Source organism: Glossina fuscipes, unplaced genomic scaffold, assembly GCF_014805625.2.
Source record: "Glossina fuscipes isolate IAEA_lab_2018 unplaced genomic scaffold, Yale_Gfus_2 2, whole genome shotgun sequence".
NCBI lineage: Eukaryota > Metazoa > Arthropoda > Insecta > Diptera > Glossinidae > Glossina > Glossina fuscipes.
The window spans coordinates 4,988,826-5,016,520 of record NW_023998416.1 but is presented as its reverse complement, the minus strand read 5'-3'; the positions used below and the strand labels follow the sequence as shown (position 1 = coordinate 5,016,520).

Below are 27,695 nucleotides of genomic sequence, written 5' to 3'. Positions count from 1 at the left end.
TTAAAATTATTTTTTTGCTAGTGCTCAATGTCTCTTTTTTTAGTCTAAGAATTCAATTCATTAGTCTAAAATTAAAATAATAATAATAATAATAATAAAATTATTTTTGTTTAAGAGTTATTACAAGATTCTTATATTTGCTCAATTCGCATGTTATTCAATTGTGACTGTATTCCCCATGTATATAATTTATTTTGCATAGAAGCTTATGTTTACATATGTATAGACGTTAAGAGAAACAAAACCATACAAACACAATGCAAGCAATCGAAAATAAATCGATTTGGCTGCCTACCAAATCGCAATGCTACAAATCGACCCCTAATTTGGCATATAAACGTAGAGAGAAACCCATCGATTTCAAGGTGATTTCACCAAAATTTTATTATTATATTATATTATGCTGTCACAGTTTTTATGTCCATGTTTTTGCATCTTTCCACCTGAAATACCTAAAATCTCTAAAGTCACCTTCAGTATAAACATCGGATAGCAAGCTCTGCACACATTCGTACATCTTCATATTGATTTGATAGAAACGTTATGGCAGTGTCTTTAGTCCGCAGTAATTACTTACTAAATTTAATATCGAAAGAAAATCTCAATACATTCTTGTGTTGTATGTCCAATCTTATGTTTACGCAATGAACATGAAAATTATACATAGGCGACCAATTCGTTATTTGAGCTAAGCATTTGCACTAACACATTTGTGTTTACCCTATAAAGAAACAAGCGACTTGAAAGAAATTATGTTCACTTTCGATGTCATCTCTTAACGTATGCTGCCCTCCAATCACCAGCTTACGTTACAGCGAATAAATTTTCATTAAATGCAGGCGGTGGGCAAAAGTCTACTTCCCTGTTGGACAAAATTGGAAAAAATCAATATGTTTTCTTTTATCCACCACTGTACGATGGAAGTCTACTCATGTTGTTTTTCTCCAAGACATATATATAAAACACAATAGGAAGCTTCAGAGACCCTATAAAGTATACACATTTTGTTTGTCAGCCTGAAATTCTGAGTTGATTTAGCTATGTCCGTCCGTCTTTGCGCTGTGCGGTGTGTGTTGTTGGTACTCTCCTGCTCGCAAAAATGAAAATATCGACTTCAAATTTGGTAGAAATGTTGGAAATTTTTGCACGCAGGTTGGTATTGAAAATGGGCCAAATTGATCAGAGCAAAACCGCGCATAGGTGCGTAAACTGAACGTAAATCAGTTTTTTTTAACAAACATTTTTGGGTTTCTGCTTATTACTCGGAAATTATTAAAGTTAGAAGCCTGAAATTTTCCACATTTACTTTACGACGCACTCCACTCTTTGCGTGTAAAAATGAAGAACCTCCAAGAATCATGCCCACACAAAGTTACAAATGATTAAATTCTGTTCTTTTCACTTTTTTGAGGTTTTATGCTTATTTATCATAAGGCGATCAAGACCGAATGTTTAAAAGTGTTTTGTTCACTCCTCAAATGAAAAATGGATTAATTCTAAAACGATATGATAGATACCGCCATTAATTTTTTCTTACAAATACCATTGATATCGGTATCACATAAATGAACTTTAAATTTAGAATGCGAAAAACATAGGGGTGGATATGCGAGACTCGGCTCCCGCGCAGTATATAGTTTTCTTACTTGTTTTTTGCTTAATAGATGCGTGTAAACCCTTGTAAAATAAATGGGAAAAATTTTTCTTTGAAATTTCGGAATTTTCCGTAATCAAAATATCTTGGACAGAGCGACTGACATTGTTGTGTGCAATTTTAATGACGGTATAATTAGTATTGTAAAAATCATTAAAGTTTTGAAAATGAATATTGGTATACGCATTGAGGCTAAATCTTTCCAAAAAGCTGAGCGGTGTTCAACAGCCGGATTATAGCATGAGAACTTCGAGAAAAAAGAGAGAGTAGAATTATTTGAACGTGGAAACTTTTCTAACACAATTTTTAAAGTCTCCAAGCAACATAATTTAAACAAGGATTTGCCGTTTTCTACTAGCTTTCAAAAATAAGTTTTTTTCCTAATACTTTAAGGTAAGCAAGCATAAAATAATCTTCTCAAAGATTGTTATTCTCCTACTTTTGCCTCAATCCAAAAAAAAAAAAAAAAAATTGCCAAAGGGAATCTTTTTTTTTTTTTTGTCTTTTAGTCTGCTACAGTTGTCTAGCGACTTAGGTCAGTTGCTTAAGACATTACAGATTTCTTAAATGTAATCTTTTTAGAATGTTTTCTCAACATTTATGTACTATTAAGTTTTACAATTTTAGTTAACATAAAAAATTGACATAATGTGCGATCTTATGTTAAGATATTTATTTAATACCAGAATATATTTAGTGTTTTAGAAATAACAACAATTGTATTAAGACAAATAATGATTGAAATAAAGCTAGAGACAGCTTCACATACATATTTATACATATACTTGTATATACAAAAAGAAAAAGGAAAAAGTAATAAAAATTAAATTCGAAAAGAATAAACTGTAGTAGAAAGATAACATAGTCGTTAGTGGAGCATATTCATAAGAAGAAGAAACAGGAAAAATAAAATAGATTAAATCTAAACTTCTAAGATGAATGAACTTTGATACTACACATCTTTTTGTTATGAAAGAGTTAGAGGATTATAGAGAGAGAGAGAGGAAAGAGTTCAACCGTCAATGCGCTGTTTAATATAAGTTAATTTTGAAAGTCTATGAAGTTCGAATGTAAGATATCTTTTGAGAAGTTTGTGTACAATTTTGAAGTTTCCTTATCCCTTGAATGGTCTTGAAGGCGCTTAATATGCATTTTAAAGCATTTTTCGTCCCTCCGTCCATCTTGTGTTCAACCTACAGATCACAATTTTTGAGACGCTTCGATTAAAGTTGATACACTCACGTGTATTATTAAAACGATAGATTCAGAATCACTTTCTAAAGCTTGTCTGTCCGTCTGTCCTTTACGTGTTAATTATACCGCCCGCTACTTTTGAGGTATTTCAGCGAAATTTGGTACATCGACGTGTTTTGGTCCAGGAAGGAAAACTATTGACAATGGTTCGGATCGCAACACTTTTTCGATCGCTTACCATACAACGTTTCATTTTGAAACATCGTTATATGAATAAATATAGAGTGGTTTATGGTATTTAATGGTGGACCATAGCCCACATAGTGTGTCTGATTGTTTATATTTAATATAGATTTGTACGATGTAAAATTGGAAAATAGAATTTCCTACATGCACTTTCCAAATGTTCTTGACATGTAAGTTTATTATTAAGAAGAATTTACAGCTTTAAAATAAATTAATTAAAATAGGTGTTCATCGATGTTGCACTAAGAAATATAGTCGTGGAATTCTCTTAGGATATCTATAGAAAGGAAAGGATGTAGTTTGAAATATGGACTCATTTATTTTAATTCTCCATTTCGAAAAGCAATTGGAACATGGAGAGAACATTTCGCCTTTGATAATTTACCGATGCATATAAGAGCGTTATGATCAGCATAGAAAACAAATTTGATGAGCACTTGAGTGCTCTGATTGAAAACCACATTGAAATATACGAATTAAATTATATTAAGTGGTTGTTGAAGACCAATTTTTTTAAACAACTTGCCCGCCAAGCTATCGGACAAGAACTGAAAGTAAGTGGATTGCCCTTACCTTGCTTTTAGAAAGCGGGAAGTGTCCTATCCAGAAATTAACTTTTAAGACCAAGATTATGCAAAGGGACACAAAGTAGATTTGAGAAGAAGAAAAACCTATAAATGTCCTTTTGAGTCGTTTAAGCAAGTCTTTCATTTCAGAGATGTTAGCCCGGGAATCTCTTTTCCAATCTAAATTTTGGGCAAGAAATGTTATCTTTCTTATCAAACGGAAGAGAGCAGTTGATACTGATAGAGCGAGAAGAGAATTGCAATTTGAAGAAATATCAAATTGCTTAACTAGTTTTGAAGATTTTAAATATAAAACAACAGAAAAAAGAGCAAAAACATTATAAAATGTTTGAATATCTATAATAGTTTGTTTATAACAGCTTTACATGTTTACCTTAGTGCAATAGCGTGAATTTATTACAACGCGCGTGTTTTAAATGACTGTTAGTTTGCTGTCTAACTGACCATATTGAGTTTCCGCTAACACGCATTGGCTTCTTTCCAAAACGGTAATGAATTCTGTTCGATGTAACTATTAAAAGGAAGTAAATGCATTTAATAATTCTACATTAATAAACGTATGCAATAAAAAAGAAAGATTCATTTATGGACGTACATATGTACGTGCACATATGCGCAGGTGGCCCTCGTATAACACACGGTTAATTCATACTGCACTCTATCGAAACCTTGTTACACGAAACTTTAGATTCATATAATTTAAACCTTAAACTAATATGAATAAATGTAACGTGTATTGTGTTGTATCGAAGCAAAGTCTTAAAGTGTAGCATTGTATGTTAGCTTAAATTTTATTCAAGCCAAGTTTTTATAAATGGAAACAGTATAGTGGCGCAATGCCTACCATTAAATACCCTATACCCACTTGCAGGTACACATATATTGACTTTTCAAAACAAGAAGGTGTTTGGAAAATGATCGGAAAAATGCTCCGATCTGAGTAATTTTCAATATGATTCGATTCTGGAAGAAAGATTGTCGGTATACCAAATTTCATCAAAATATGTCCAAAATAGCTGTCTATAGGTTGAATACAAGAAAATAAGACAGGCGGACAGACAGGCCGACAAGCTTAGATCGGCTGTAAGGATGATTTCTGAAACGATTAGTGTAACAAAAAATGGGTCTTTCTCAAGTCCTTCTTAGTATTGTGCACACATTCATACAATCTTAATATATCATTTTACCACTACGGATATAGGATATAAAAATATGATATTCAACATTATGATGGAAGACAAAAATCATATATATATATATAGAGAAAATTACAGAAAGAATTTCAAAATATCCTCAACAGCACTACTCTTTTATTAACCCTCAATTAACTCCACATTGAAGAAGTCCTCCTCCCCAATTTGCAGTTGTGGGCAAATTCTCACTACAAAGCCCATCCTCTGTGACTGCCTTAACTTTTCCTCGGCTAGAAGTATTGCATTTGGAAGGATTAACCCTTTGGACATTGTAAAATCAGCTTCAGAACAGAATATCAATTCAATATATTATTTTATTAAAACTACTAGGCTCAATGTCTAATGTACATTGATATAAATTAGTGCCGATAGCCTGTGTTGCTAGTGCTCAATGTCTTTTTTTTTTTGGGCTAAGAATTTATATCATTAGTTTAAAATTATAATAAATATATGGAAGAAATAATAATGATGATCAGCAAATTAATTTTCATCGTTCAAATCTAGCGGAATGCGTGGCGATCTTTTCAAATTGTATTATATCAAAACTGCATTATAATATTCACAAATTTTGTACCATGTTTGGCAAATATCGTGTTATACGAAGAGCACCTGTGCATTTGTGCATTTTGTGTTAACAGACATGACACTTTTTTACATAGGCAAAAATGTTTGACGAAAACATTTATTTATAGCTAAGAGAATCTCTTGATTTGTATTAACATACATTACATAGCGAATACTTAATTGTAGGCATTTGCGTTAAATTAGTTGCAATTAAAAACGGAAATTCTAAATATCCATAAGAAACATAAGCAGGCATTATTGATAGCAGTGATATGACTCATCATCATCATCATCATCATCATCATCGTTAATAGTGCGTTTGTTTATGCTTATCTTTTACAGCTTTTACGCGGCGCTGCGGATAGTGAACTGGGTCAATATGATCTCATTAGAGATCCTTCAAAGTATTATTACATGAATCAGGGAAGTATGGATATTTTAACGGAAAAGGCGGATTTCAAAGGAGCAAATAGTGCCTTTAAAACGCTGGGATTTGCTACAGATGAAGTTTCTACCATTTGGCGTATTGTGGCGGCTATATTGCATTTAGGAAATATTGAATTTCAAAGTAAGCTCTAAAGAATATATATTTTCGGTATTATTCGAGTAAATTGAAATTGGATTGAATTTGATTTAGCAATTGAGGATGACTTGGTGATCACAAATAGGTCTCATTTAAAATCGGCTGCCAAACTTCTAGAAGTCACCGAGAACGATCTCTCAACGGCCTTAACGGAGCGAGTAATTGCCGCTGGTGGTAACGTTATGCAGAAGTATCATAATGCCACTCAAGCGGAATACGGCAAAGATGCATTGGCTAAAGCCATTTACGATCGCCTCTTCACATGGATTATCTCTCACATTAATCGGGCTATACTATTTCGTGGTTCTAAAGCCCAGGCACGCTTCAATACAGTAATTGGTGTATTGGATATTTACGGTTTTGAAATATTCGATTCAAACAGTTTCGAACAGTTTTGCATCAATTATTGTAACGAAAAACTTCAGCAACTATTTATCGGTAAGAGGAGGAACAAATCAAACAATTAAGATATTTTCGCTCATTAATGAATTGCAATATTTTTTTCAGAACTGGTTCTAAAGCAAGAGCAAGAAGAGTACCATCGCGAAGGGATTGCTTGGCAAAAAATTGATTATTTTAATAACAAAGTGAGTACAAAATGAGAGATGGACTTGTAGGGTTGACAAACTTCTCGAGGGTAAAAAAACTCGGCATGGATGATAGACGAACAAAGAGAACATAGATCAAGTAGTTGGTATGGATGGACTTGAAATTGAAAATCGATGATAGCCAACGGCAATAATATGGGACTTGGGACCGGGATAAGAAAAGGGATAACCGCTCTGTCGTTGACATTGGAAAGAAAAACGAACATGTGCTGAACAACACTACAACGAAAAAGTTTCCCTTGAATAAAGGCGGGAAGCTGCTGGTTACGTAAGACCGTGGCTCTTCAAAAGAATAGCGCGTAAATTGTTGACCACGACAATGAAAGGTTTTTTTTAGGTAGTCCCCTGAGACAATATTTAGACATTTATCTTAAAAAAAGTGGTGAACAAGAGTGTAAAGTTATTTGTAAGTAGCATGTTTTTTTTTTTGCTCCATAACAAATTGCATCTATGATTCGACCAGGGCTAAGCAAGCGGGAAGAGCAAGATTTTGTCGTGCGACTGCTAGCCCATCGTTTCCTCATCTTTGTTCCGTGATATCGGGGGTTCCCGATTTTCACTAATAGGGAACCCCTTAAAAGGCGGAAGGATATATATGACTTACCCTCTTTATCATTACATTCTTTGCTATATACCATTTCATTCCCCATATTACCTTTGGCTTTTTGATACCTAAAAAAAAAAAATCCTATTTCCAGATAATATGCGATTTAGTAGAGCAACCACATAAAGGCATAATTGCCATTATGGATGAAGCTTGTCTTAGTGTGGGCAAGGTCACTGATGAAACTTTATTGGGAGCCATGGATAAAAAACTGAATAATCACGCTCATTACAGTAGTCGTCAACTCAACCCTATGGACAAAGAATTAAAACATCGCGAAGATTTTCGGATCACTCATTACGCAGGCGATGTCATTTACAACATTAACGGATTTTTGGAGAAGAATAAGGATACGTTGTATCAAGATTTTAAACGTTTGTTACATCACTCGAACAACACGCACTTGAGCGGAATGTGGCCTGAGGGAGCCCAAGATATTAAAATGACAACGAAACGGCCACTAAGTGCCGGCAGTCTATTTCAGCGTTCCATTATCGACTTGGTAAATACGCTACAGAAAAAGGAACCGTTCTATGTGCGTTGTATTAAACCGAATGATATGAAGAGTTCAAGTGTCTTTGACGATCAACGTGTAGAGCATCAAGTGCGTTATTTGGGTTTGTTGGAAAATGTGAGAGTACGCCGTGCTGGCTTCGTGCATCGCCAGCGCTATGAAAAGTTTTTATTGCGCTATAAAATGATTTCCCAATACACTTGGCCCAACTTTCGTGCCGGTAATGAAAGAGATGGTGTAAGGGTATTAATCGAAGAAAAAGGTTTCAGTGACGATGTAAAGTACGGCCATACAAAAATCTTTATACGTTCACCGCATACATTATTAGCGTTAGAAGAACAACGTAACTCCATGATACCGCATATTGTTACTTTACTGCAGAAGCAAGTACGCGGTTGGATAGCTCGTCAAAATTACAAAAAAATGAAAGCCGCTTTATTCATTATACACGCTTATAGAAAATATACACTGCGCGCTTATATTCAGCAATTGGCACAAAATTTCCGTTCGGCTCGCAACATGAAAGATTACGGTCGTCATATACAGTGGCCAAAGCCTCCGTTGACTGGTCGCTCCGCTGAACAAGGATTACGTCGCATTTACAATAACTGGCGTTCATACATGATATTACGTAAATGGCCTCGCTCTGAATGGCCGCAATTGCGTTTGCAAATTATTGCAGCGACAGCTATTAGAGGCCGTCGTCTCCACTGGGGACAGCAAAGAAAATGGTTAGGCGATTACTTGGCCAATTCACAAGAGAATTCAGCATATTTGGCGTACAGCTCCAACGTTAAGAACCTTAAGAATAGCGAAGCCGGCGAAGGTTTTAGAAGCGTCCTGTTTTCATCGTTCTCCAAAAAATTCAATAAGCACAACAAGCAAGCAGATCGCGCATTTATTATAACCGATGGAGTCATATACAAATTAGATGGCGCTAAAAATAAATTTAAAAATTTGAACCGATCCATAGCTATTAAAGAGGTAATTAATTCCGTCGTATATATTCTTTACTTTTTTTTCACTGATATCTTAATGATTTTTCATAGTTAACTTCAATCAGTATCAGCACTGGACGCGATCAATTAATTGTGTTTCATTGTCCGTCCAATAATGATTTGGTGTTTGCTTTACAGGCGGAAAATGGCACTCTAAAAGAAGATCGTATCGGTGAATTGGTGGGGATTGTGTGCAAAAGATATCACGAGTAGGTTTAAAACTCCATTGCTCGATTCTTTTGCATAATCAAGTTTTCTTACTTTCTTTCAGTCTTAATAATTGTGAATTGCGAGTTAATGTAAGTCCAACAATAGCATGCCGTTTGGGTGGTAAGGCACGCACAATTATAATTGAGGGTGCCTCGGGTGTCGAAAATCCCAATTTCCGACATGCTGCCGGTAATATTATCTATGAAGTGCCTGCACATTATTGCGTCTAAAATGTTCCTTAGTTAACTTATGATAATATTATAAAACTTTTCGGTTTTGGTTACATTCTAAATATGCTTTTGCCTTATGTTTATATTAGATAACTATAATTACGTTACAAAACTAAAACTAATGTTATTCTCTTGATCCGTGTGTTTACTCAGATATATAGTATATTATAATTATTTTAACTAACTTTAATGTTTTTAACTAAATTAAATTCTAAGAGGGTTTTTACAACACTGTCTACACAAGCAACGAAAATATTCAAATTCATCGATTAAGATGCTTACTTAATACTATAACCTATCATAACATGACAACGAAAATGAAAGCATTTAACTTGTAGTTTTTCAATTCTATATATAATTTAAATTTTAAAATCATTGTTGATGGATGTACTTATTATTACAGAAGAAGAAGAAAAAAAAAAAAAAGAAAAAAAAAAGGAAAATCATTTATTACGAAAATCCCACGATACAGCGAAACGTATCAAGTTGTAACTTATGGTGCCATTCATAAATTAAATCTAAGAACTTTTTGCTTTTATTCTTTATATTATTCCGCTCTTAACAGCAGAAGAGCGAGACACGGTACATTAAACAAATATGATTTATGAAGTATTGATTAGAGTATGGGGTAAATAGTCGCAACTCGACTTTCATCCAACGCTGTACATTTGCGTGCTTTTTTTACATTTTTTGATTTTGAATTTGAAGCGATTCAAATATATGAAAACTGATAAATAATGACCATAAGTAAATGTGTGTGCCTTGAAAACGTAGTGCTTTTCAGTATTTTATTAAGAATTATTTTCAAACGATTGCTTCACCTCAATGTCTAGCATTTTCACGAACATAATGAAAACAAACTTTTATTTTTAAGATTGTTGTTGTTATTTTCCTTCGGTCGTATTCTTTTTTTTTTTTTTTTTTTTTTTTGCTTTTTAAAAATAAAATTATGAAAACATTCGCTCGTAATCATGATTTGTCTATTTTTGTTAACTCACTTGTTATGTATATATTATTTTTATAAAGTAGTCATAAAATATAATAAAATAAATTGTAATTCAAATAGATCCGTAATCCTATCATTTATTTTCAATTACACGAAATTATTTCTTTTCACAAAAACTTGGTTCTCTTTCATTTTTATGAAGAAATCACGAACTGCTCTGGTTGAGTAAGCGAAGTTTTTATCTAACTTCTACTCATAATTATTTCGCTTGCAATCTCCTACTCATTAGATTCGTAGCAGCCAAATTCATGAACTGCCTAACCTAAGAAAATGACTCATCCGCTTCAACCATTCAAGATTGATGTTCGGTTGTTTTAATTTTGTGCCTCCGTCGTATATATCATTATTCATCAGCTTAATTTCTTCTTATAAAATTTTTTTGTTTAAATCTAAAAATTTCTCTAAAATATTTCCAACAGAATTTACCTTCATATTTTAAAATTCATATTAAATTTAATATTAAAAGGACAACGTCAGGGGGTAAATTAACGTAAGAAACTTAGAAGAAAGTGTTTTAATAATAATATAATAATAATCGAGGAAGTTATTAAACGTAAGAAAATTTTATTCCATTATGGACGAATCTTCTTCACTCACACCCGTTGTATTGAAAAAAAAAATTCAATTTCGATGATGGGTGTAACTGATATTACCATTTTTGCACAGGTACAGAAGGATGCGAGTAAAAATTTTTATCGTTATATCTGATGTAGCTTATGAATAACGAGCAAAACGGTCAATTTTTTATTTTTAAAAACGCGGTCGTTCTCAGCTTATGTCTGATGGTAGGTGTACCCCTCCAACGGTTGTGGCCCGTTTCCAACAATAATCCGCGGCCAAGAATTTCCTATCGCAAGCGTTACGCGGATAGACAGACGGACGTGCTTAGACCAATTCAGAATAGAAATGGCGCAGAATTGGTAAACGAGTGAAAAGTTTATAATTAAAAAATTACAAATAAATTTAAATAATAAAAATAATTTAATGACATTAAGCAAAGTAATTCAGCTATCTCCGTGGCCAGAGATCGTCATCTAATGAAAATCTCTGTCAGTGTCATGGGAAGGGAGATAAACATTAGAGAAACATCATTTTAAATCACGTTTCAGAAATAAAAAAAAGAGCGGCGTTTAAATATATAAATAGAAAACTGCGCCTCTATGAGAGATTGTTAACATAGAGCGCATCAAAAGCGATCATAACCGGAATAGTTTGATTCATGAAAGAAGAAAAAGAAGAAACCTTTGTAACTTGGTAAACAGCAACAATTTTTGGCCTGAGGAAGAAGGGAGACCGGTTGCATTAAGGCAGTAGTTAGAAGAACGAATTAAAATTAGAAAAAAAAAGAAGGAAAATTTGCAACGAATCTTACAACATTTTATTACCGCATCTTATTATTATTATTATTATTATTATTATTATCGAGTAAACCACACTCGTCAGAAGGACTATGTGGGTTGTCGCCGATTCTTTGTGAATAGTGTCCACGATGGATAAACCTAGTTCATCACAATTTGTAACAAGAAAAATATCTGAATATAGTTATGATTATCAAGGAATCTGGTCTTATCGTACTTGATGAGATAATGCAATTCGCTTTCTCATTAAAACTAAGGTTTGCGAATGGATCCGAATTCAAATTAGATGAACCTCAAGAATTTTTCGATCATTAATTAGGCTGATGATCACATTGACTAGAAGAAAATCGAGAAATTTTCCATAATTCTGATTGATGCATATGTATATGGTGCAAAAATATCTACCTAGGTACGAGAATCACGAATAGCAGCTTCAGTAGATTCAAGAATAGAAAAGAAATTCATCCTTCAAAGTTGGAGTATATTTTACATTACAAAAGTTGAAATTCTCGTTTACCTTAAAGATATTTTTTTCCTAATTGAAAAGCTTTACATAATACAAGTAGGCAAAATAGTTTACTAGCATTATATGCAGAGGCATGAATGCCAGAAAAGGGAAATGTACAAACTTGGATATGAAATTTTAAGAAAAATTTCATTTGAATGAATGAAATTATTTTCCCTTAATTCATTAACACAAATTAAATGTAGTTACGCTTTATTTTTCAGCCTGTTAAGACTTCCTTGAACTGCGCCTACGATAACTGAAGGTCTGGGTCAGCAGAGATTAATTAAAAAAACATTTTTTTTTTTATATGAATCATTCGTTTAGAAAGTAAAAAATTTGTTTTAATTAAAAAAAAAAAAAAAATGTATTTTTAAAAACTATAAATAAATAAAATAAGTGAGAGTTCTATCTATGATGCGGTTGTATTTCAGACACCCTCCACTCATAAGAGTGATTGTGACTCTAATATTCTATCCAATCTTTAAGACAATTTAAGCATCTTATACGCAAATTCATGCTGGCCATTGTTTTAATATGATAACCTAAGCAGCAGCATAGTAAAGGCGTAAGGAATTTGTAAAATTTCATCTCATCGATTCAATTTGGATGCAAGCATGCAAAACGAATGCGTAACAATTGCACTTATGCTGAGATGTAGATAAATATCTATTATGTATGCGTCTCGATACATAAACAATAGCAAATTGAGAAACAATTTTTACACCTATTGAAACATTTAAAATTAATGAAATCAAATGGCAAACAGTCGTTGAACAGCGAAAAGAAAGACATTAACAGCATTAAGTAAAACGCATTCTTAAACGGCAAAGCGATTACATAAACTCTCCGATAATCGGCATATATTTGCAATAGAGTGTAACCTGAAATTGTTAAAATCAAAAAAAAAAAAAAAATATTGAAATAGAAAAAATCCTTTTAAATCATTAAATATAAAAAATATGGATCATCGCAGGAAATTAATGCAATTCAGAAAAAATATTCAAACTGAATTACAAATGCTGAACATTAATGAACCTTTAATTAGCTTGGAAGAGCGTAGGTCGCCTATCAGAAAATCATCGGAATTGGATCATTTTAAACGAGTCGATTATAGTATGAAATCTACAATATCCGTTGATAATTCGTTTTCGACAAGGCATTTTTCACCACCTCCATCAAGTATGTTGCAAACATATGAACTGAAGAGAAGCAGTGCTTCACAGAATCCCGTTGGGAAATATACAAATTGGAATAGTTCACACTATCACTTGACAAGCCAAGCCTGGTGTTGTGTGGGCGATCTATTGTCATTTTGCAATAAATACGAATTTAAAGCTGTTAGTGCTACAGACTCAAGATCTCATGTTAATATAGTGAGCGAAGTGCGTTCATTGCTCAGCGCTGAAGCTCCATTTGCCATGACGAAACGATTCCCGGGTAACACTCGTAATCGAGACAATTTATGGGTGTGCATTGGTCGCTGTCCAACCGTGGAATATCAGTTGAGAAGAATTCAGGGCATATTTCGTCGACCACTTATTCAGCTTAATGCAGATAAGCAGCGAATGGCTAGAGAGAATTTCCATTTGGCCATTAAAGAATTGCGTCGCGATCTCACTTCAAGTGTATCGGATGTTCGCCCTTACGATCGCTTTACATTTGAAAAAGAATTTCACCTCTACTGGCAGGATAATGAATGAATGATGTATTAATTCAGTGATATAAACTAACGTAAAACGCTTATACATTTGTGTATAAATACATCTTGAAGTGAAATTCATTAATTTTAACAATTAAATTTTTATTCAAATAAAACGCTTAAAAGCAATAACATTTGTAACAGCTGGTAAACACTTATTATTAAAAGGCTTATAAATGCTTGAGGCGTTTTAGCGTTACCAAAATCGTGAACTGTACTAATTTCCCAGATTTTTGTGCATCTTATTTAAACAATTCGTTTGATATGTAAAATATTTCGCAAACATGGTGGAATGTTTCTACTGCAGTCGAAATCCTTGAACAATAAAAGGAACATTGGCTTAACGATTATTTCCAAATCGAAACACAACTTTGGCACAGGAATTCATTCAAACAGGTTGAAGTGATTACCTGTCAAATGCATGTTTCCAGTCGCTTAGTAGGCACTTCGAAAAGTTGCCTACCACCAATACCAAGAGTGTAAAGTTACTTGAGTAATTAAAAAAATTTTAATTTCATTTTGGTAGTTTTGGGAACATTACGTATGGTAAGCGAAATGCGTGTACTGCGTTTTAGGCAATCACCCATTTTATAGGTACTTTCGCAATTTTCATAATTGCAAATCCGATCACATAATGTATCTTCCTTAACTTCGCTAATGGAGTGCAAATAATCACTGTACAATGAATCCTTCAAAATGAGGAGACTACGCGGTTCCAGTATTAATTTAAATAAAATTTTACGTCTGTCTGGATCAATCGTTACAGCCGAATTTGCATCCTTCTCATCCACGTCACGCTTAGAGAATTCAAGTATAGTGTGCGATCCTAACGAAATAGTAGATATGGTGGGAAAAAACAAAGGACCGTCTGTATGCGGCATTATGCCCTGTCCAGGCCTATACTCATTGACCAAAACATGATTAGCTTTTTGAGTTTCAAATATATTCAAATTATTGATTTTTTCAACATAAGTCTGCAGCCAAATGGGTATCTCTTCTGCGAGCATGCCGTTCACATGCGGAATACCACCATAGTTAATAAGACGACGATTTAACAATTGTGTCCACTTCGGTTTGGGTGTTCTTTCAATGTGGGACAGTATAATTTGCTCCTCTTCAGATGTGATAAAGTTTGGTATATACATGGCCGTCTCAGGGCACTGTAAAATTTATTCATTTACGTAGGAAATATAGAAAATACATTTGTACTAACCTTGCGTACTAAAAAGTCCGAAAAATCCATTTAATTGTTTAACTTTTATTCAAAATTGTAATAATTATCTCAAAAATGGGTAAAAAATTAAAATATTTAAAAAATAAAGGAACATATGTTACTAAACAATGCTTTTGAGCATAATTACGATAAACCATTTTTGCAGAGTTACCAACTTCAATAATGTTTAGCGTATTTAAAACGCATGCACACAATCACATAACGTAATGCCTAGACTTTACATCGTACGTTTTCGTTCGATTTGAATTACAAGGAAGAGACTGAAGACTATCAAATTCTTTCAGTATTCAGAAAACTAAATACAAACATTTCTTTAAATGCTGTATAGAAAAATAGAAAGCTATATAAAAAGTACCCTCTCCTGTGTCCTTATTCTCGAAAATATAACGCTCTATTGCCCTATTGTAGAAACAAAACGTAAATTGCCTATGTATTCCCATAGAACGTATTTAACATTGGATCTTGAAAATAATTTCCTGAATTTATTTACGACTGTCTGTCCATTTATCAATGCTAATTGCTTTTGAAAATAGATTACACCGAATAATTTTTATAATCGCTCTTAATATAACGTATAAGAAAAGATGCGATATTTGATATTTCTCCGACAGAGCTTGGCATTACGACGTACTAAATGAGTACGCAATATTTAGATAATAACGATCAATTTTTGAACACATTTCCATTTAAACTTCCTTACAACAAACACAATTTCATATGGACAAGGTCTAATAGTGATTGCTTTCGATGAGAATTGACACAAGACAATTATTTGGCATATAACTTTAATTAAGTTGGTCTACATAAATACGACCAGAAATGGAGAATAATAAGATCTTTGACTAGGTATGAACTTTGCTATGTATCGATAATAAGACTTCACCTTATTCTCTATTTCTAGATGGTGGAACTTGTGCATATATGGCAAAAAGGTGGAATTGTATTAGGTGAAGTCTTGCGTGCCTGCAGCGAAAAACAAAGGGATTTTCAAATCATTTTTCGTGTTGTTACAGAAAGTCGACAATTTCGACGAGTCGACCAACCAAAGTTGTACATATTTACTATTAGTTTGTTTAGTTTTATTATTTATTAACTATTGACAGCATTAAAAAAATGCCAAATTATTCACTTAATTATAAAAATCTTGATGCAGACAAATTTTTAATTTTTTGTATTATATTTTGGGAAATTTCGAAATTATATTAAAGCATAAATTTTTAATATCTATAAAATTTCTCAAGCATAAATAACGAACTGTTGGCAACTCTTTGTATTATCATAAATTTACATATCGCGAAATTTTACCGCCAAAGATCCTTGTGCAGAAGTTCAAAGTGGTCAATTTACTAAATGATCGAGGAGAGTCAAGTTGAGCCTGTTGCAAAAAAAATGAAACTCGATACTAAATGTGTATTGCGTTGGGCCAAACTTACTGAGCATGCCTTGGAACCCGTACGCGGTTCGGAGCGTGCTGCTGGTTTAGATTTACGCAGTGCATACGATTTAAAGGTATTAACACGTGGGGAAACTTTATTGTATTTACTCTAATAGTTTCAATGCGATTTGAAGGTACCAGCGCGTGGAAAAGCTTTGGTTAAAACCGATCTGCAAATACAAGTTCCCAGTGGCTCTTACGGTCGCGTAGCACCACGATCCGGCTTGGCTTGGAAGAATTTTATCGATGTGGGAGCTGGTGTGATTGATGAAGATTACCGAGGCAATTTGGGTGTTGTTCTTTTCAATCATTCCGATGTTGATTTTGATATTAAGCGTGGCGACCGCATTGCCCAATTGATTTGCGAGCGTATATTCTATCCGGAATTGGAGCAAGTAGATAAACTGGAAGACACTGAACGTGGTGAAGGAGGATTCGGTTCGACGGGTGTGACCGACCTGCCAGTTGCCGATAAAAATGGCGAATGTAAAGATGAGAAAGAGAAAGAAGTTGCTAAGCCTTGATTTTAGCTCGGTTTGCATTTCTTTTTTTCATATAATTATCGTGTTATTTATAAAGATGTAATAATTCACCTAAACATTTATAGAATTCCATATTTTTTAAGTTTTACCTTTGAATATGAATGAATAAAGTTATAATGTTATCTTCAATTAATGATTAACTCGCATACAACTTTCTGCACTCGGGAAGTGTGAAACATGCAATGTTTGATATATGGAATTAGTAAGCTCTCTAGCAAAAATGTGTCTTCTTTAAAGATGGATAACTCTGCATGTTGTTAATTGTTGCCCACATCCTTCGTTGCTTCTTGGCGCAACGGTTACGCTTGACACGTTTACATTCGGCGCTCATACCTATGCTCACGTCTTGGTGTATGCAAGTAATTACGATTTTAATTAGATATCTAATGTGCATTAAGTTACTACTTGGCGCTTTGCTTTCTTTATGAACTCCATCTTGCAATACATAATTTCTTGATGGCAAGCCACGATTTTAATTCGTACAATATACATAGTGTGTTTTTTTTTTTAAGTTAGGGTGAAAAAAGTCGTTTTTGTCGCACTTTTTTTTTTTTTTTTGATAAATAAAAAGCCTTCATTTTTAATGAATAGTTGTTTAATTTAAAAAATCAATTTTTTTTTTTTCATTTTTTAAAGCGAAAAAGTACAGAGCTTTAAGAAACTGTAATACAGTAATTGTTCCCCTATTTCTTTGCTCCCCGCCACCGTAGGCAGGGCGGTAAACTAAAACTTTCCGAACAAATATGATTTGAAATACGAGGGCATCGAAGGTAAGACAAAAACTTCTGTCTTTCTTTACCATATATATATGTAAAAATAGAAATGTTTTTTATTCTAGAAAATTTAAAAAAAAACCGAAATGGGCGTGTGTAAAATTAAGCATAGACACATATACACATAAGTGAAATTGTCTTCACTTCACGTAGAGACTTCTGTTAAATATTCTGCCAATAATAATTGTAAATAAAATATACGAATAGACATTATTATGTACATATGTTTATATTTATGGATGCGATCAGTTAAGTACACTTGGATTTTATTATTATTTAAAATTTAAAATATTGTCTGTAAGTAATTCTTTTAATATATATATATATATTCTTATAATATATAAACAAAAAAATTGATAAACAAAAATATGTTTGTCTACAAACATATACTTGTAAGGACTTATGTAGTTTGAAAAAAAAAAAAAGAAGTTAACTCTGAATTGACTAAGATTTCATATAATTTTCAATATATATATATTTCTTTTTTTATATATAAATATTATTTTATAAAATTATTATTTAAAATAAAAATTAAATTGCTGTTTCAGCATTTTTTCCTTTTTTGTTTTTTCATTGTTTTATAATTAACACACATCACAGTATAAGTATATATTTATATATAATTGTTAACAAATACATACGTACATACTTATATATATATCTATATATATATAAGCATGCGATAGTGAGTGTGTGTTTACATTTGGAAGACTGTGATTGTTGCTGTATTCGTTTCTTTTTTTTTGTTTGATTTGTTTTTTGAAAGAATTATTGTTTTTTTTTTCTTTTATCATACAATTAATTAAATTTATCAATTTGTATAATTATGCATAAAAAATAAATGTATTCATCTGGTTATGTACGTATATGGAAACATATTTACGTACAAACAATATGTACTTAATTTAAGGCATTTTGGTTTGTTAAGGATGCTTGGTTTTATTATTTAAATTATTTATATACACGAATACATAATTAATAAATAGAAAGAAATAAATTACATTTCCGATTACTTTCACTTACGTACGTAGAGTGTCTTTTATATATATATATATATATATATATATATGCATATATAGATATTTTATATTAGACCATAATTAAATTATGGAACAAAGTTTTTTTTATGGCATTTTCATAAAAATGAACGAATGCTTTTATATACGTTAGGGCTATTACTATAAATAGAGGCAAATAAAATAAAGAGTTACGAGAAGATGGCAAAAAGAGTATAACATAAAAAAAAAAAAAAAAAACTTCATTAATAAAAAAAAAAATAAAGTAAAAGAAATCATTTAATTCCAAATATGCTAAATGAATAAAAGGAAAACAAAAAAACTGTTATTAAACTGTGTTATCCAAGTAAAGTGTGTTATTACAACTTCCCCTAATAATTTATACACATTTACAGGAGATTTTACTTTTAAGTGAAGGTCATGTTAAGTGAAGTCATAAATGCTTTTTTTAGTTTATATTATTGCGCAATTTTGAAGCCGAATGCTTGAACTTTCGTTCGTCAATAGATAGGAGACCATTTCGGTTCCTGCATTAGTGCTTTTCACATAGATTTGGGTTTTCCACAGATCGGAGAAATCTAATTTCGCTTTCTAATGGAAACTGGTGAGGTGAATTTGTGCTTAAGGTGATTGGCATTAGGACATTTTGATTGAGGACATTTTGATTATTCATGTTTCCAGCATTTGAAGTAAATTAAGTTCGGTTCATTCATCGTATGTCTGCTATAAAGAAGAAGAAGCTGACTGGAATTCAACGATGACTATATAAATTCAATGTCCAATGAGCGAGGATAAGAAAGACGTAATGTTTTAAAGGATAAGACACAGAGATCAACATATTGGGAATAGTACCTTGAGGTCTATGGTAAATATTTGAAAATCAACTTCTTTCGTTTCATTTCCCTGTTGTCATAAGTGTTCAAAAGATTTGCAATATTTGGGAAGAAACTTAAGAGATCCTATAGGATATACATTCTTGATTAATATCCAATTCCTAGTTGATCTAATCATGTTCGTCTGTCCGTACGTGAGAAGCATTCTCTTGATGGGAGAACTAAGGAATAGAGGTTTAAGGTTTAGCAAAACTTTTGAACGCACTTGAAAGTGAGTCTTATCGGTAAAAGGACACGCCTACAGTGGGACATTATTGCTCTCAAACACAAAAACAGAATTATTTTTCCGTTCATTACTCATAAACCAGATCAAGCATAACTAGAAAGTTTTACTCTACAAATGATTATGTAGTAGGCGTGTAAAAATGAGGAAAAGTGGCCACACCCAGCCTATAGTATAGTGTAAAGAAATTTTCTTCTTGTTTTTTTTTTTTTTTTTTTTTTAAGTTGTATTAAGACAGTGGATGAAAAAGTTTTCCTACTGGTTTCCATTATAAATTCATTTTTATTATACAAGTCGTTAATTATTTTCCTTTAGTTTGGGAAATTGATTTTTTTCATTTCTTGCAAATTTTCAATTTAAAAAATTTTGTAAATAATAAAAATTTTTAAAAGCACAAAATGATTATGACTCCTTTTTAACCTTCCAAAGAGAGAATTAAATTAAAATGAAATTTTTTAAGTGAAAGAAGGAAAAAAAAAAAAAATAAAAAATTGATTTCAATTTAGTTTGATTACGTAATACGCGTATGTTTGTAATTTATTTTAATTCAAATACAACATATCTCAATACATACGTAAGCAAATTAAAATAAAGGATTCTTAGAGAAATTATACAAAGAAAAGAAAAGAAAAAGTAAATAAAAATAAATCAAATAAAATAAAAAATAAATTTAGTTCCGGAAAAGCGCTTAACATGGGAAGGGTGACTCTTGCTCTTCTGCGCATTAGTGTTAGTAGTAATAGTAGTAGCAAAAAGTAATTTCAAGAAAGTTTGAGTTTGAAAGTTTTTTTTTTTCTACGAAAAAATGCATTTCATGACTTGTTTTTTTTGTTTTGAAGAGAACTCAAGCTTCTTATTTCCAGACATAAGAAAGAAACAAAAAAAAAAAAAAAAAAAAACAGAAAAAGCAAAAAGAAAGAATTTTTTAATAATTCCACGGATTGAATTGTTTGTGTAATTAATTTGCCCTCTTCCAATAATGATGACTGCATTGTGGTTGTGGCAGATAGTTGTTAACAGTCATAACAACAACAGCACTTTCCATAATAGTAGCACACAAACAAATAACAATTTCGTGCACGACTGCCTTTAGCCGCCGTCTATCGTTGTCTTGTGCTGATTGCATTGGCCACTAACTTGTCGAGTCAATGCTGCTCGTATTGCTGTTGTTCTTGTTGTGATTGTTGTTGTTATTGTTGTGTCGATTGATGGCGGTAGCATTACTATTACAGTCGTCGTTGTGATCTGGTGAAAAATTGCCGATATTAACATTGCAATTATTGTTGCCTTTAGCATTTATGTTGATACTGCCATCGCTATTACCACAGATGTTGGATGTTGGATTTGTGCTACCATTATTTTTTGTAGTACTTTCGCTACTGTTAACAGAATTGTTGTTGCTTTTATCACTATTACAGTGTTGAATTGTTGTTGCCGTCGTTGTTGCTGCTATTTTTGTTGCTGCTGCTATTGGTGTTGTTGTTGTTGTTGTCTGCGCATTGTTCGCTAAATTACCGCTTTTGCTACTTGTGCCCACCACCGTTGTTGTGGTTACGCTTTTCGCTATTGTTGCATTGGTGGTGGCAGTAAGAGGTGCAGCTGCAGTAGCTGATGCGCCAATGCCACTATTACTCGTTTGCAGTGTCAGCGCATGCTGTGCTTGAGCCACACACGCGACACACGGACACGGTCCGCCCAGTTTCTTTGCCAAGGCAGAACGCAATTTAAGAGCCGGTCCTAATTTCATGCCCAACGAGTTCACCAGATGATCTTCAGTTAGTAAAGGCAAGCCCGACCCATCAATACATTGATCACGAAAATGCTGCAATGAACAACAAAATGTGTACAGATAACAATATAAAATGCAGCGTAGACTGCAGGAAAATACAATTATGACTTTAATGCAACATCTACTTCGTGTGTACACCGAGCAACTTTTAAGAAATATTATTTTTGCCTTCTTTTCAGTCTTTCGCTAAAGTCTCATTAGAAATCATCGACTAGTTTGTCATATGATAAATGCCATCATTCAAGTTAATGGAAATGAGAAGAAAATTTCTGCAGATGTGTGCGCATACACAAACACATAAACGCATACATACATGTATATATGTATGTTTTTTTTTTTTTTTGTTCCCCCTTTCCAAGAACAGCTGCGTATTAAGTTCTTGCCTGCGTTTGTAACACTTGATTCACATGAAAGTCCAGTCCATCGTTCACCTTTTTCTCAACATATGTGTAGAAAATCAGTATCAGCTGCGCTTAAAATCCCGCCCGAACTAAGCACTACTAATCGACAACTTATATTTGCAAAGTTATCAAGCAAAGCTGAACGGACAGAAGGACAAATTGTCTAAAGGTGGCGAACTCGGTTTAAAGCTTTGTTTTCAAGCTTTGGTAAGGTAACATAGCAATGATGCCAAGTCCATGCGGAACGGGATTAAAAAATGATCTGCATTTGGTCGCTTTTCCGAGAAGGGAACGATTCGGAAATTGTTATCTTTTGCCTTTGGGTTGTTAATTATTAAGTGCCCATTCAGAAAGTGATTCTGAATCGATTGATAATAAGAGATGAGATTATTTCAAGTTCTTATGGGCGTGTACACATTCTCACACGCCACACTTAGTGTAAGAGGCATAATAATAATCATATAAATCGGTCCACATCACATCTAAAAATGTATCTCGCGTCTTACGCTTAAGCAAGTGATTAAAAATTTCAGACATTTTCGCTAAATCCCGATCGGGATATTCTTTAAAGGATAATTTCAAATTTTGGACTGAGTCCTTCTAAATTTTGAAGTTTTCGTTCATGTTGAGTTAATTTTTTCAAGTCCTTAACAATTTCTGTCTCTTCCCGCAAGCGCTCCGGAACAGAGAATATGGAACAATTTTTGTAAGCTATGTTCCCATCTACAAATAGATGGGAATCTCCTTAAGAATTCTACTTCAAAAGGGGTCTTATCTGGGCGGGGTACTTTGGAATATAAAAAAGGAATTTTGTTGCCACTAGTTGCGGATACAGAATACAGGTCATCATGGTTTCGAATGACCCCTATGAAGTAGATGCTCTTATGCGACCCCGTTGATACGGTACACTTGATGAAATATGTAAAAAGTTTGTTCAGTTATAATACCAGATCTGGTATCATTTTTAATGTCTTCTCTCTTCTTCATTGCTTTTGTTTTTAACGCAAAAAACTTCCTCTATATGGAAGATACCGAATACAAGCAACTGATGAGTGCCAAGAAATTCGATCTTAACCGGATACGATTTTTTCTTTGATTTTATTCTCTATTTGTCATTAATAGCACTTAACGCATCGCTTTGAGGTGCCATGATCTGTGTGCAGGAATAAAGTTCAAATTTAAGTTTTGAAGGTAAGTTTATTACGAAATACCTATCAGTGTGCTTCAAATATTAATTTGTGAGGAGTACCTTAGCAAAAATGTTAAAATTCCAATATCTAGTCTGTTTCTAGTCTAGAGAAGAAATCAAAACCAACGAGTATAGATTTTTTTATTATTTTATTTTTATTTTTTTTAATAAAAGCCACAAACTATGAAATAATTTTATTCAGTTACCTAAGATTGTTTTAGTTTGTTTTGTTATTTATCCGATCGCGTGCTTTTTAGATTCTAACTAACGTATATATGTACGCTATGCGCACGTACTGTAAAGGCGCATATGCATGCACGAAATGACTCAGAGATGGGTATAAATGTGAATGCTAAATATGTATTTACTCGTAAAGAGGAAACCCATTAGTGATTCTTGGCTTATGTGCATAAATTTCTTATAAGGTAAAATAATGTATGTAACTTGCACATACTAACATACGCAGATTAAAAAAAAAAAAAAAAAAAAATAATCGTCGTTTATATTCTATTACTATTGTTGGTTACTGTGCGTTATTTTCGGCAATTCCTTGCATCATTTACTACTTGCACGTGTTGCGTTGCCGGGCTTCATTATATTCAATATTTTGCAATAATTGACAGAATTGATTGCAAGTCTATTCGGATATTCAAAGAGAGAAGACAATAGATTCTGGATAATAACGATAGACTGACTATCTACAAAGTAATACATTTAGAGCGGAGTTAGGCCAGAGGTAGCATTGCATTTTCATAACACTGTCTATATATGGTTGATAGCAGTTAGATAATGATAATCTATTTCTGGTCTGCTATTTACATATAGCGAATAGTGTGACAATATGTTTTCATCACATTCGACAATTCTCTCAATGAGTGAGAATTCGTGTGACGAGGGATTGAATGTAAACGAAAGTGTTAACAAATACCCGTTTACATACACGTTGATCCGAATCTAATAAAATTCTTATTTTACTGGAGAATTTTGAGAAATGTCAACGAGTGGGAAAATATGTACGGTTTGGATTGATTTTTTTTTTTTGTAATTTCAACTGACATAAAAGTGAACAAGTCGTCATTGGATTATATTAATTATTTCGCATTTTGTTTTTTTAAATCTACAAATGAATGACATTTGATAGAATGAAAGTTCAATAATATTTAAAGGATAGATAAAATAATGTGAACAATGGACAAGCAGACGTGTACTTATTTATTAATAATGTGTTGGACTGCAATTCTTCTCACAATAGATTCGTAGAGAGCCTGAATACTTGCCAAAGGAATGTCGCCCCATTGTTGTGTCAAAGCATCAGTCAGTTGCTTCAATGATCTTGGAGATGCAAATCCGTTCGTCTCTACCTGCTCTAAAACTTTCCATAGCGGTTCTATTATGTTGAGTTCTGACGACTGCGCTAACGAGGAAAGATGTTTAATGATGATGTTTGTGATGCTCCTCAAATAAAGACTGATCCTTTGTCATGTGTATATAGGCGCATTATCCACTTGGAATATGCCACTTTTGAGCAGAACTTCATCATTGCGGAAATCTCAAAATTCATTCGCAGAAATGTGTGGCCAGTGATGTGAATGACAGCATAAGCTGAATACCGCCGTAAAGCAGTCCAAATCGCTACGAAACCTCCCTGATGCTTAAGTGTAGTAAGCAGGCAGACGGGATCGTAGGCTTGTTTTGGGTTTTTCCGTACGGCACTGTTCCTGGCACACCTTAGCGTTGGCTTCTATTGTAACCGGTTTCGCCATTGTAACGCTTTCATTAATGTTTTCTTTTGTGGTAGTTTTATGTTGTCTGATCACAATCCTTTTTAATGTTCACCGGTCCCTCTCAATTCACTTTGGGTTTCGCATACTATTCCTCTTCGTCGATGAGGAGGAGCTCTATACCGAGCTTTAACCGTCCTAGAACAAAACGTATAATACATCGAAATATAACGTACGCGTCGCATTATTTACCCGGAAGCAGTGTTACCAACATGCCACAAAATGGCAGGGGTCTCTCTGTTTGGCTACACATCGTTTTGATTTTGAGTAATCGTTACTGTTAGCTTGAGCCCCCAAAGAGAGCGATTTTCTTTCTTACTTTACAGTGTTGAGCGGAGCTTTCAAATTGCTTCAATGGCCTCACTCGCAATCGATTCATTATATACATATGTAATCGTCTATACGTCTCATCCGGCAGTCGAAAGTGATCTCTGTTTTGCTTAATTTATCCTAACTTCGCGTTGTCACAGTCGTCAACTCGAGCCTTCAAAGGAAGTTAGTTTCTTTAAAATTGAAAGTGACGGTTTGGTTCTGTGTTTGTTATTATATATGATCAGATATTGAATGACAAACGCGGATGCCTCTGCTTCCGTGACTAAGGGATATAACCTATACCATTGCGCACGATGGTGGTCTGGAAGGATTATATGTTTGGAGACAGGAAAGGGCGTTTGTGTAGTTCAACTTGAAATTGAAGATATCTGGTAGAGTTAGAAAGACTACTGCATGAAGGTTATTCAAAAGGCGGACAGTGCTGCTGAAGAATGCCGCGGTAGTGTGCCGTGGGTATACCTCCAGGATGGGTGGCTCGGAATGCGGAAAAAGCTGCGTAGCACACTTTTCAGGACATGGTTGGTGGGCACCAACCTCCTCCAAGGTTACCTCTTTGAAATGTTTTCCTTACTTGAATCTTTTGAAATAAAAGTTAACAACAGCTTGTGCGTTCAATATGCGTGATCCTCTTCTCATCCTGGAATAGAGTAGACTTAATTTTTTTGAACATTATCTTGTTAGACTGGACTTCCTTGGGCGGACGAGAAGTGAGCTGCTATTCAAAAACTGGATTTCAGATATGTAACAGTTCGTGGTAGATTCCACCTTCGTGGGCTTGTAGTATATCTTTGCGATTCTTTCTCTTCAGGGGTCAAGTTGAGCAACCAGTCGCTTGTCTAGTTTAAATTTTTCCGGTGGCGATGCTTACCACACATTTGTCGTCCAAACCATGCATATATATATTTTATGCAGTCCCCAATGTGTATTTAGATGCTGGTAAATTATTCCTTAGCCCACATTTGGCTATCCACACTTCTGTAGCACTTTATTCTCCCTTCATAACCGTCAAGAAGTATAAAGTCTCGACGCTAGTTACCTTATAGGATATACATAATAAAGTGAAAACTCTTTTGATAAGAGAATATCTGTCTCTTGCTTTATTTCTTTCTTTGAGGTCATGTCCGTTTAATAATGGAAGAATGTGAACAAAGTTTGCCAACTATCCAAACTTTGTACTTTTAATTCTGTCAGGGCAATTGTACGTGAGCGAATGCTTCTAATCGGTGCTTACAATCGTTCTCGATTAGGCGAATAATGAAATGCTCTCACTTCCATCGTAGCAAAGAGTGTCTCACCTACACAAGTAAGTAAGGTTTCAGAACGTACTTATTGCGTATTTAAGTGAGCCTGACGAAACGCACGCTGTCATCGCAACTTAGTTGGTATTTTTACAACAAATCGCGTACAATGTACACTTTCACATCCATAGTATTATCATTATTGTCAATCAATAGCCGCCAAATTTACGGTAAATCACTAACAAAAGCAAGAAACCAACAGAAAAAAAAATCCAATAATGGTCACTTTTAAATTAAGCAGCAATCAACAACGCGCCAATAATTTCAGCAACAATAATAATAACGGCAAAGAACGTGGGTATTAAACCGCCGCATTGAACAGTGGCGCAGCAGTGGCAGTCGCATATAAACTGATCGCGTAAAACAACCTGACTCGCCTTCAACTGAGTGACTTGTCTGTTCATCGTCACCGCGCCATTACCATCACTGGTATGAAACGTATGAAACCACTACATGATACATAATGAATAGCTTTTGTTCGTCCAATTTTGCCAAACTATCTGCGGTGCGGCTCTACGGACACACTCACTATAATGTTTTAAAAAGCGTATTACGCCGCCAGCATAGATTTTCATTCGTCTTTGCCTTTTTCTTTTTTTTTTTTTTTTTTGGTCAATTCGTATAAGTATTGGTAGAGTATTAAACGCCACTAACCGAAAATCATATCTGATGTGTAGCATCTGTAAATCGATTCTTAAAAATTATTCAACTTATTATTATGTGCTGCAACACATTGGGTTGGCAAGAATATCAATTTCATTGTGCATGCGGCGTTGGATTTTTTCAATTCTTTTGAACGCCAATGCTATCCATTGGAATTTTATTTAAGTCATTCTTACTTTGGGTTATAAGGAAGTTTTCATAAAATTTTTTCGGAATTTTTGTGAATTGGCTCAGTTTTAAAACTGATTGACGGGGCAAACGTTTTTTACATCTAGTGCTGGAGCAGAAAGTAAAGGCTTATGAAGACAGGTTGGTAACTGCAGAAAACAGAGAGAGAGAGAAAGAGAAAGAGAGAGAGAGAGAGAGAGA

General features: G+C 33.6%; 5 protein-coding genes across 8 annotated transcripts in view; 3 read left to right on the top strand and 2 right to left on the bottom strand.

The window, feature by feature from the left end:
- LOC119633189 (unconventional myosin ID) overlaps positions 1–9,913 on the top strand; it is a 38,616-nt gene extending 28,703 nt beyond the window's left edge. Inside the window, exons 4-9 of the mRNA XM_038026572.1 lie at positions 5,781–6,006; positions 6,076–6,459; positions 6,529–6,608; positions 7,328–8,731; positions 8,797–8,954; positions 9,017–9,913. Coding sequence (XP_037882500.1) covers positions 5,781–6,006; positions 6,076–6,459; positions 6,529–6,608; positions 7,328–8,731; positions 8,797–8,954; positions 9,017–9,185 — 2,421 coding nt within the window. The 3' untranslated portion in view covers positions 9,186–9,913. The remainder of the gene's footprint in view (positions 1–5,780; positions 6,007–6,075; positions 6,460–6,528; positions 6,609–7,327; positions 8,732–8,796; positions 8,955–9,016) is intronic.
- Positions 9,914–12,641: 2,728 nt separating this feature from the next.
- On the top strand, positions 12,642–13,872 carry LOC119633521. Its single transcript, XM_038027116.1, has one exon. It carries the CDS (start codon positions 13,017–13,019, stop codon positions 13,755–13,757), a length of 741 nt encoding a protein of 246 aa, XP_037883044.1. The 5' UTR covers positions 12,642–13,016; the 3' UTR covers positions 13,758–13,872.
- A 90-nt stretch (positions 13,873–13,962) lies between these two features.
- LOC119633522 (alpha-ketoglutarate-dependent dioxygenase alkB homolog 6) lies at positions 13,963–15,134 on the bottom strand. The gene is made up of 2 exons (XM_038027117.1): positions 14,970–15,134; positions 13,963–14,916 (listed from the first exon to the last, which is right to left on the bottom strand). Exons 1-2 carry the CDS (start codon positions 14,997–14,999, stop codon positions 14,254–14,256), a joined length of 693 nt encoding a protein of 230 aa, XP_037883045.1. The 5' UTR covers positions 15,000–15,134; the 3' UTR covers positions 13,963–14,253.
- Positions 15,135–16,197: 1,063 nt separating this feature from the next.
- Positions 16,198–17,414, top strand: LOC119633619 (deoxyuridine 5'-triphosphate nucleotidohydrolase). The gene is made up of 2 exons (XM_038027243.1): positions 16,198–16,499; positions 16,560–17,414. The coding sequence occupies exons 1-2, from the start codon at positions 16,341–16,343 to the stop codon at positions 16,947–16,949; spliced, it is 549 nt and encodes a 182-aa protein (XP_037883171.1). The 5' UTR covers positions 16,198–16,340; the 3' UTR covers positions 16,950–17,414.
- Positions 17,415–20,071: 2,657 nt separating this feature from the next.
- Positions 20,072–27,695, bottom strand: part of LOC119633618 (myosin-G heavy chain) — an 85,782-nt gene continuing 78,158 nt past the window's right edge. For all 4 annotated transcript variants that reach the window (XM_038027240.1, XM_038027238.1, XM_038027241.1 and 1 more), the window contains one exon: positions 20,072–21,694. In XM_038027240.1, the coding sequence (XP_037883168.1) occupies positions 21,005–21,694 (690 nt within the window). In that variant the 3' untranslated portion in view covers positions 20,072–21,004. The remainder of the gene's footprint in view (positions 21,695–27,695) is intronic.